The 11,116-nt window shown below is 34.3% G+C and overlaps 2 protein-coding genes across 2 annotated transcripts; one reads left to right on the top strand and one right to left on the bottom strand.

The window, feature by feature from the left end:
• Positions 1 to 273: 273 nt before the first annotated feature.
• Positions 274 to 2,565, bottom strand: LOC149068080 (uncharacterized). Its single transcript, XM_089251600.1, has 2 exons — positions 2,027 to 2,565; positions 274 to 549 (listed from the first exon to the last, which is right to left on the bottom strand). The coding sequence occupies exons 1-2, from the start codon at positions 2,189 to 2,191 to the stop codon at positions 331 to 333; spliced, it is 384 nt and encodes a 127-aa protein (XP_089107726.1). The 5' UTR covers positions 2,192 to 2,565; the 3' UTR covers positions 274 to 330.
• A 2,916-nt stretch (positions 2,566 to 5,481) lies between these two features.
• Positions 5,482 to 7,773, top strand: LOC149068079 (uncharacterized). Its single transcript, XM_089251601.1, has 2 exons — positions 5,482 to 6,020; positions 7,498 to 7,773. Exons 1-2 carry the CDS (start codon positions 5,856 to 5,858, stop codon positions 7,714 to 7,716), a joined length of 384 nt encoding a protein of 127 aa, XP_089107727.1. The 5' UTR covers positions 5,482 to 5,855; the 3' UTR covers positions 7,717 to 7,773.
• The last annotated feature ends 3,343 nt before the right edge of the window (positions 7,774 to 11,116 follow it).

The raw sequence follows: 11,116 nt of genomic DNA, 5'->3' as shown, positions 1-11,116 counted from the left end.
TATCCGAATTTATATGATTTCATGAAGTAACAAAACATTAAAGGTAATCTTTCAACGAAGAGTCGAGAATCACTTACCGAGGTGGATGCTCATTCATCGTTTATTGAGACTGCAAAAAAAAAAAAGTTAGCTTACATCGTTTAATACTAACTTCAACCTTTTACCTGCAAACTTGCGCATTTGTGAACATCGGGGAAAAAATAACAGCGATGAAGAAGATGCTATAGAAACAATAAAATCAAAAATGTAGTAATACCACAAGAGGCTATGAAATACTTTTAACATATATTTATTTTTATTGATTATTCTAGATAATTTCTTTGAATCGTATCATTTTCCACACAACTCAACATCATCATCACCATGATTCATTAGTGGATCTCCATTTGGATTTGCCCGCAAGTTTCCATCCGCAAGAAGTTCTGGGTACAACTGTGAATCTGATAATATCGGGGAAGTCGCCTCTGATGGTAAACTTGAGATGTCGATTAAAAGGACTTCATTGGCTGATTCACGATTACACACCCAATCTCGAACCCGTTGTTGAGTCTAAAAAATGAAACATTTGGGGAAAAAACCATTTAATTAAAAAAAAAATAGTTTAAGTATTAAATAATTTAAAGAATAATTTTGCTCTTTTCGAGTTTTCATACAAAAGATTTCAATTTTAGTGATGAGGATTATATAGACAACCGAAGAAAAGAACTTTTATTTATTTTTTGTTCCCCTATGAGATCACAAAACAGTTTATGAAACTATGACGGTGAAACTGAATAAATCATGCCGATCAAAAGGCGTGTTGCACTTCGATAGTATGTTTAAAATGTTGATACTAATAGGAAAACAAAAAAAATATTTTTTAGCATCGATTTTTATTTTTCTATTCAGCATAAAAATAGTTTAAACAAAATTAAGTGTCAGGAATATTATGTTTATTACAACTGACTACGTTCGAGAAACTTTTAAAAATAGAGCAGTCTATACAAAACGTATGATTTTAATCATAATTCACAGATATTTTTGAGCTATTACGCATTATTTCCTCGAAATTAGCTTATTTTTATACTTTCGCTGAACATTGTATACTATAAACATTGTATACTATAAACATTGTATACTATAAACATTGTATACTATAAACATTGTATATAGTCATTTTTATACACTACGTGGCTATACTAGTTGTCAATGCAATGAATATGCTAAATATTTTCTGAAATATGTTAGTTTTTATGAAACAATACATGAACTTTGACAGAAAAGAATTTCAATATTTTATATTTAAACAGTTGTAAAATGCAACTGAACATACAGCCAGTTCATTGCACAGTTAGTATTATCTGAAACCACGACTAAAAAAAATGTCATTATAATATCGAACACACTTTTGAGGAAATGAGTTTTGCGCGCAGTGTAGTTACGAAAAACACGAATCTTCATGAAACACGTTTAAAAGTTAGTTGAGATCTATACTCCGATTGAATTGACACAACTAGAATTTTTTTCAACACTTCACATGTATAAGAATAAAATAGTTACGTATTTCCATGAAAAAGAAAAGAATCGTCAATTTCCATGAAATTCGTCATTTGAAGATAGTCTGCAACCTTAAGTTCAGATCGAGAAACGCTCATAACGTTATATATATATCGATCGCTAATAAATGAGAGATGCACATCACACACGGTTCTTATTTTTACCTTTAAAACCAAAAACGATCCTAACTCTCTTGGATAATTTTCACCGCTTGATGGGTGTACATCATTCTTCACGCATATTTAAAATGCAGGTTTAACACTCCAATAAAGCCGAAACCACTGATAATTTTTTTTTATACTCTTCTAAATTTTTAAATTTTCATGGCAAGAAAGGACTGAAATTTTTCTAATCAGAGACTAATTCAACCTCAAGAGTCACAACAGGCGAAATGACCAAGACAGTCAAAATTAACAGGAAAACAATATAAAATAATTGTTTGATTTCACAATAAGAATCAATAAAACAGAATAATTTGAAAACTACTTACATCAATTTTCCTTTTTTTTTTTCGTTGATGAATTTCCCTCCTCAGGAGACCTTTCCATAGATGACCGGGCATTTTCCCTTCCAAGGCATCACGCATCTCATGTAAGGATTCTATGCTCATTTCAAACTGAGTGAAGTCATTGAGTAAATCACACTCTTGCTGCATATTGTAAGAAAACCTAGAAAAATTCAGCTGAAATGTGAAGAAAATCGCTGTCACAGTGAGGTGAGTATCCCGACGTGCTCTTGGTATTTAAACTCTCTTATCAGTCAATGACGCATCATGACAAGTAACGCGAATAAAAGAATGAATACGGAAAGCCGTGACGTGGACTACAACATAATTTCAATTAGCAACTTCTTATCAAAAATATACTTCGAATCAATTTCACTCTGTCTTTTGAAAATATCACTATCTTCTAAATCCGTAATTGAAATAATTCAACCTCTCATAAGAAAGTCGCAACCAGACATGAAAAAAAGTTCTTTCGACTCCATTCTTGAATTGCCATATGAAGTAGTTGCATATCACCCGACACATGCGAGAACACTATGTATCAATCACATATTCAGAGACCCTCGCGAAGAATGGTAATGAAAATTTTAACAACTTTGAAGCTCCACGTAAAGAAAATCCCTCTTACTTACGTCACTCAGATCACTGTATAGACTTTTTTTTTCTTCACATCTCTGTCTCTACACTCCACAAGCCAATATAGCGCATTTTTTTTAAATTAATTATTTTTTTTTCTGTTTGAAACTATAAAAAAATTTAAAAAAAATGGTTAAACTCTTTCCCAGATCTAGTTCTTACATTTTAACCACTCCCAAAACGCTAAAACTTTAGCTAAAGCACAATGGCTCAGCTGCTTTGGGTGACACGAAACATTCATCAGGGAATCTAATAGTATATAGGATCGAAGACCGAAGTTTTCGCTTTTTCTTCGCCCTTCACGAAAATCGTGTGATAATTTTCATCTATCCGGGTTAACGTCTGCTACAACCATCTCGTACGGGTTAAAATCCAAATACCACACAAGGTTGTGATGTTTCCACACACCCATGAAACCTGGGAGAATTCTCCATCACTTAAAACGTGAACACTAAATGGCGCTTTATAAATGCTATGATATGTCTCATCTGTTTCCAAGTTAAAGAAACTTAATTCCTTAATAATAAATTCTCGCGAACTCAACCTATAACCCTAGTCATCTAACACGCATGTCATAGCAAACAGGAAGAAATTTACTTACTCATAGAGTGTAGCGACAGAGATGGGAAATCTAAGTGCACTAGCTGGAATCAAACGAAAGAAATGAGGTGATTACAGTTTATCAGACACCAGTTCAAATAAACTTAGATTAGACCAAGTTGAGGATTTCAGCTCGTATAGAATTATGCTAAAATATCAAAGTTCAACTAAATTTGGGGGGGGGGGGTGATGTGTTACGCCGCGATTGCAGCCGCAGCTAACATGGCAACCTAAATGGCTCAGAATAGAGGCACTAGTGTTAGTCAGCCACTTGAGTGTTTGCCCATCCTTACGCCTCTTCTTTGATTCATATACCAATGTGTGTGATAATCAAGTGAAACCAACAGCTCCATAATATGCAACCCATGTTCATGAAGTGAGGGGTGCTAAACCGCGAGATACTTTTAAATAGTCAAAAGTGGGTGATAAGAGGATCGAATAATAAGAGTGAGTTGTTATCTTGAAGGTACTCATGCAATCCCTAGATTTTCCAACACACATGATGTGTAGTATGTACAGAGACACATACATAAGCTCATTGCGAACAACCGAGAGTACGTTATGAATTAAGCTACAAGTTACTTTAGGGAGGACAAGGCTGATGTGCCATAAAAAAAAAAAAAAAAAAAAAAAAAAAAGAAGTGTCTCCCTTCACACCAATTCTTTACACACTTTATTGTCTTCGCCTCATATACAAGCTAGCAAAACATACATGCAAAAATTCATGCAATGCATTACGTGTTAAATGTTTTTGTTAAATGTTAAAATTCATGCATGAATGTATGTTTTGCTAGCTTGTATATGAGGCGAAGACAATAAAGTGTGTAAAGAATTGGTGTGAAGGGAGACACTTCTTTTTTTTTTTTTTTTTTTTTTTTTTTTATGGCACATCAGCCTTGTCCTCCCTAAAGTAACTTGTAGCTTAATTCATAACGTACTCTCGGTTGTTCGCAATGAGCTTATGTATGTGTCTCTGTACATACTACACATCATGTGTGTTGGAAAATCTAGGGATTGCATGAGTACCTTCAAGATAACAACTCACTCTTATTATTCGATCCTCTTATCACCCACTTTTGACTATTTAAAAGTATCTCGCGGTTTAGCACCCCTCACTTCATGAACATGGGTTGCATATTATGGAGCTGTTGGTTTCACTTGATTATCACACACATTGGTATATGAATCAAAGAAGAGGCGTAAGGATGGGCAAACACTCAAGTGGCTGACTAACACTAGTGCCTCTATTCTGAGCCATTTAGGTTGCCATGTTAGCTGCGGCTGCAATCGCGGCGTAACACATCACCCCCCCCCCCCAAATTTAGTTGAACTTTGATATTTTAGCATAATTCTATACGAGCTGAAATCCTCAACTTGGTCTAATCTAAGTTTATTTGAACTGGTGTCTGATAAACTGTAATCACCTCATTTCTTTCGTTTGATTCCAGCTAGTGCACTTAGATTTCCCATCTCTGTCGCTACACTCTATGAGTAAGTAAATTTCTTCCTGTTTGCTATGACATGCGTGTTAGATGACTAGGGTTATAGGTTGAGTTCGCGAGAATTTATTATTAAGGAATTAAGTTTCTTTAACTTGGAAACAGATGAGACATATCATAGCATTTATAAAGCGCCATTTAGTGTTCACGTTTTAAGTGATGGAGAATTCTCCCAGGTTTCATGGGTGTGTGGAAACATCACAACCTTGTGTGGTATTTGGATTTTAACCCGTACGAGATGGTTGTAGCAGACGTTAACCCGGATAGATGAAAATTATCACACGATTTTCGTGAAGGGCGAAGAAAAAGCGAAAACTTCGGTCTTCGATCCTATATACTATTAGATTCCCTGATGAATGTTTCGTGTCACCCAAAGCAGCTGAGCCATTGTGCTTTAGCTAAAGTTTTAGCGTTTTGGGAGTGGTTAAAATGTAAGAACTAGATCTGGGAAAGAGTTTAACCATTTTTTTTAAATTTTTTTATAGTTTCAAACAGAAAAAAAAATAATTAATTTAAAAAAAATGCGCTATATTGGCTTGTGGAGTGTAGAGACAGAGATGTGAAGAAAAAAAAAGTCTATACAGTGATCTGAGTGACGTAAGTAAGAGGGATTTTCTTTACGTGGAGCTTCAAAGTTGTTAAAATTTTCATTACCATTCTTCGCGAGGGTCTCTGAATATGTGATTGATACATAGTGTTCTCGCATGTGTCGGGTGATATGCAACTACTTCATATGGCAATTCAAGAATGGAGTCGAAAGAACTTTTTTTCATGTCTGGTTGCGACTTTCTTATGAGAGGTTGAATTATTTCAATTACGGATTTAGAAGATAGTGATATTTTCAAAAGACAGAGTGAAATTGATTCGAAGTATATTTTTGATAAGAAGTTGCTAATTGAAATTATGTTGTAGTCCACGTCACGGCTTTCCGTATTCATTCTTTTATTCGCGTTACTTGTCATGATGCGTCATTGACTGATAAGAGAGTTTAAATACCAAGAGCACGTCGGGATACTCACCTCACTGTGACAGCGATTTTCTTCACATTTCAGCTGAATTTTTCTAGGTTTTCTTACAATATGCAGCAAGAGTGTGATTTACTCAATGACTTCACTCAGTTTGAAATGAGCATAGAATCCTTACATGAGATGCGTGATGCCTTGGAAGGGAAAATGCCCGGTCATCTATGGAAAGGTCTCCTGAGGAGGGAAATTCATCAACGAAAAAAAAAAAGGAAAATTGATGTAAGTAGTTTTCAAATTATTCTGTTTTATTGATTCTTATTGTGAAATCAAACAATTATTTTATATTGTTTTCCTGTTAATTTTGACTGTCTTGGTCATTTCGCCTGTTGTGACTCTTGAGGTTGAATTAGTCTCTGATTAGAAAAATTTCAGTCCTTTCTTGCCATGAAAATTTAAAAATTTAGAAGAGTATAAAAAAAAATTATCAGTGGTTTCGGCTTTATTGGAGTGTTAAACCTGCATTTTAAATATGCGTGAAGAATGATGTACACCCATCAAGCGGTGAAAATTATCCAAGAGAGTTAGGATCGTTTTTGGTTTTAAAGGTAAAAATAAGAACCGTGTGTGATGTGCATCTCTCATTTATTAGCGATCGATATATATATAACGTTATGAGCGTTTCTCGATCTGAACTTAAGGTTGCAGACTATCTTCAAATGACGAATTTCATGGAAATTGACGATTCTTTTCTTTTTCATGGAAATACGTAACTATTTTATTCTTATACATGTGAAGTGTTGAAAAAAATTCTAGTTGTGTCAATTCAATCGGAGTATAGATCTCAACTAACTTTTAAACGTGTTTCATGAAGATTCGTGTTTTTCGTAACTACACTGCGCGCAAAACTCATTTCCTCAAAAGTGTGTTCGATATTATAATGACATTTTTTTTAGTCGTGGTTTCAGATAATACTAACTGTGCAATGAACTGGCTGTATGTTCAGTTGCATTTTACAACTGTTTAAATATAAAATATTGAAATTCTTTTCTGTCAAAGTTCATGTATTGTTTCATAAAAACTAACATATTTCAGAAAATATTTAGCATATTCATTGCATTGACAACTAGTATAGCCACGTAGTGTATAAAAATGACTATATACAATGTTTATAGTATACAATGTTTATAGTATACAATGTTTATAGTATACAATGTTTATAGTATACAATGTTCAGCGAAAGTATAAAAATAAGCTAATTTCGAGGAAATAATGCGTAATAGCTCAAAAATATCTGTGAATTATGATTAAAATCATACGTTTTGTATAGACTGCTCTATTTTTAAAAGTTTCTCGAACGTAGTCAGTTGTAATAAACATAATATTCCTGACACTTAATTTTGTTTAAACTATTTTTATGCTGAATAGAAAAATAAAAATCGATGCTAAAAAATATTTTTTTTGTTTTCCTATTAGTATCAACATTTTAAACATACTATCGAAGTGCAACACGCCTTTTGATCGGCATGATTTATTCAGTTTCACCGTCATAGTTTCATAAACTGTTTTGTGATCTCATAGGGGAACAAAAAATAAATAAAAGTTCTTTTCTTCGGTTGTCTATATAATCCTCATCACTAAAATTGAAATCTTTTGTATGAAAACTCGAAAAGAGCAAAATTATTCTTTAAATTATTTAATACTTAAACTATTTTTTTTTTAATTAAATGGTTTTTTCCCCAAATGTTTCATTTTTTAGACTCAACAACGGGTTCGAGATTGGGTGTGTAATCGTGAATCAGCCAATGAAGTCCTTTTAATCGACATCTCAAGTTTACCATCAGAGGCGACTTCCCCGATATTATCAGATTCACAGTTGTACCCAGAACTTCTTGCGGATGGAAACTTGCGGGCAAATCCAAATGGAGATCCACTAATGAATCATGGTGATGATGATGTTGAGTTGTGTGGAAAATGATACGATTCAAAGAAATTATCTAGAATAATCAATAAAAATAAATATATGTTAAAAGTATTTCATAGCCTCTTGTGGTATTACTACATTTTTGATTTTATTGTTTCTATAGCATCTTCTTCATCGCTGTTATTTTTTCCCCGATGTTCACAAATGCGCAAGTTTGCAGGTAAAAGGTTGAAGTTAGTATTAAACGATGTAAGCTAACTTTTTTTTTTTTGCAGTCTCAATAAACGATGAATGAGCATCCACCTCGGTAAGTGATTCTCGACTCTTCGTTGAAAGATTACCTTTAATGTTTTGTTACTTCATGAAATCATATAAATTCGGATAAAATATTTTGTCTTATCACACTATTTGACTGTGAGACCACTAAAACGTCGCGGGGGTTTCTTTAAGATTAACAAATGCATGCTGTAAAAAATTACTATTTTGTATGAAAGCTAGAAAGTCTGCCTGCTGGTTGACTATTAAGAATGAACTATACTGATCAAGAGTTTTTTATGCTAGTTCGACATTTATTTAACCTCTTCTCGTACTAAGTGTGATATCTCGGTAGATGGAAGAATTGCATTGGAGCTTTTCCTCCTTCCTTCGCAATTTATAGTTTTTCCAACATAAACTATTTTATTGTAACCAGAACATTAGAGAGAATGTCATTGAAAAAAATAACAGAAGCTAGCGAAAAAACACACACACACCAATCTGAAGTGATGAACACGAGTTCTACATTATCGATGCTATAGTCGGAAGTTAAAAAAAAAAAGATATGATTTCGCGGGGAAAAATATTTAGTCGTCATGGATGCGCCATGGGTTATCAGCTGGGCACGAATGCCTACAGTTGCATGATAACATAACATATTGCATCTATTACGATCATGTCTTGACTTTCATGACATCGCTAAAATTCCAGTAGGAAAATCATAACGTCGCGGAAAATTGCTTGATTAATTACGAAAATTTGAAATGCATGATTGAAGAAAATTATTTAAAATATTGAATAAATGAAAACTTGATTTGTAGAAAAGACTTTGTAATTCATTTGCGCGGTAGCTCTTTTATTTTACAGCTCGGAAAATTCTCTCAGTTAGGTAAAAGAACTCATATTTCAAGAAAAGTTACAGGATTGTAAAAACATGTCAGAGCATGAAAAGTTTACCCGAACGATAATTTAATGACGTGTAAACGATAATTCAAGAACGACCCTTGTGAAAAACTGAAATCATGGGCATGTGAAATTGATTGGATGTGACGTCAGAGTTGTGACAAATTTCACAAAAAAAGTTTTACGAGCGATACAACCCCTCTTTGAAAAAAAAATCCCATTACGGAGTGTATTAGGGAAAACGATCATTTTGGAAGGACGTATACGAAAATAAAGTGGTGCTATATTCAAATAAATTGTTCCTTAAGAACTTGTTATACATGCATTTTTACTAGCTGATTTATAAACGAGCTTGTGGAAAATCGCATCACGTCAGATTTGAATATGGGGATAGGAAAAAAAATATATATAAACTATGATTTAGGAATGACCCCTCTTTGAACAGAATCTCATCACTTGGCATAGAAAAGAAAATTCCAAACGACAATCTAATGACGATGCCTTTTAGAATAACTTCCTCAGAAAATGTGACATAAAATAAATTTAATTTGGGAAAGGTTCTTTGATATCGTATTTGCTAAACACGATAATTTTTTTATTTTAAAAAATAATTTAAGCCCTCATCAAACCTGTTTGAAAAAAAAAAAAGTAAGTTAGAGAAAACGATAATTTAAGAACGATCCCTAATGTGACGTCATGCGATAATTTAATGATGTTGGAAACTTTAATTTTCGTCATTAGCTTTAACTTTCTAGGATGATTGGGAGAAAAAGTATAACCCAGTTGATCACGTGACTTTCGAGTGCCATAGCCCTCTCTTTCTTGTTAGCTTCGGTATACACAGGGTGACGTTATTGACTGGAAAACTGACATAAAAAAGTTTAATTTAAGAAAGATGGAGTGTTGTGTGACAAAAAAATTTAATTCAAGAACAACCAGACATAAAAAAATTCTGATTTAATAATGACTCCCAATAAAAATGTAATTTAGGAAAGATCCCTGGCGTGGCATAAAAAATTTTATTTTGTGAACGACCCCCAATAAAACAATTTAATTTAGGGAAAAAAAACAGTAAAGCGTCATCCCTCTTATCGAGGCATCCCTTATCGCGTGTGAGCGCCATCTAGCGGAGGGCTGCGGAATACATCCCCTCGTAAGGTGGGGATTGCCTATTGTCCTGGTGGGGAGCAAGTGGGGAGTGCCTATTGTCCTGGTGGGGAGCAAGTGGGGAGTGCCTATTGTCCTGAAAACCCCATTTTTCCCCTACTGTGGTTCCCTAGTAATGCGTTTTACACGTGCCTTTACAATGGCTTGTCACTTCTTTAATCCTGCCAGTATTATATATTTATTCCTTTGTAATGGTTTGTCCCTTTTCCAATCCTCCCAATAAATGAAGAAAACACGGGCAGCGCCGGGTATTGTAGCTAGTATTATGCATGATAAAACTGCAGTGAAATCTCGATATAACGATATTCTGCGGACGAAGAAAAATACCATAATAGAGGTATTATCGTTAATCGAGAGACTTTGACATTGAACACTAGGCATCAGGGCCGCAACTAAATGCTTGATCAGCTGAGGTAAGCACATATTTTGACATTTCCCCCCCCCCCCGTAATTTTGAAGAAGAGGCTATAAAAGGTGAATTTTGCGCACTCTTCTGGTCCTGGGCAAGATACCTACTTGTCCCCCCCCCCCCAGTTGCGGCCCTGCCGACCATGGATCACGATCACCATTGGCGTATGCAAAGGGGGTTTAGGGTTCTAACCCCCCCCCCCCAGAGCTGAGATTATAGGGAAAATTATTGCAGGAAAAAAGAACGTAACCCCCCACCCTCGTGAAAATGGCAATACGCCTGTGGCAATCACAAGTTTCTATGGGAAAACCATATCGCCTAACCAATTCGTTCTTTTAACTGGCTCATAGGGGAGCTCTATTGTATTGCGTAAAATTATATACAAATCTCATAATCATCTCTCGAAATGTGATAATATTTATCACACACACACACACAATTATATTTTATTATTTAGTTTAAATATACAGTGAAACCTCGATATAACAATATTCTACGGACCAAAAAAAAAATATTGTGGTAGAGGGATTAAAGAGGTAACATTATCCTCACGTGTGATCAAATTTATGCTATTGCCATTTTTTCTATATGGGCATTGTTAATATTATCGGAAAATACGCTTTTATGTATTTATTCGTTACAAAAAATTGTAATTCATTAGTTTATTTATAAAATTCACTTAGATGTGTATTGTCCCTGTACAGAAGCTTACCGCATAGT

Source organism: Pholcus phalangioides, unplaced genomic scaffold, assembly GCF_987345545.1.
Source record: "Pholcus phalangioides strain wild (caught in Gottingen) unplaced genomic scaffold, Ppha-v1.0 ptg000027l_1, whole genome shotgun sequence".
Taxonomy (NCBI): Eukaryota; Metazoa; Arthropoda; class Arachnida; order Araneae; family Pholcidae; genus Pholcus; species Pholcus phalangioides.
Note: the sequence above shows the minus strand (reverse complement) of the source record. Positions and strands in the feature narration are given on the sequence as shown.

Coding starts and splice junctions, on each gene's coding strand:
- LOC149068080 (XM_089251600.1), bottom strand. CDS start 2,191: ATGCAGCAAGAGTGTGATTTACTCAATGACTTCACTCAGTTTGAAATG. Junction 550..2,026: donor AAAAAAAAAGGAAAATTGAT/GTAAGTAGTTTT, acceptor TTCATTTTTTAG/ACTCAACAACGGGTTCGAGA.
- LOC149068079 (XM_089251601.1), top strand. CDS start 5,856: ATGCAGCAAGAGTGTGATTTACTCAATGACTTCACTCAGTTTGAAATG. Junction 6,021..7,497: donor AAAAAAAAAGGAAAATTGAT/GTAAGTAGTTTT, acceptor TTCATTTTTTAG/ACTCAACAACGGGTTCGAGA.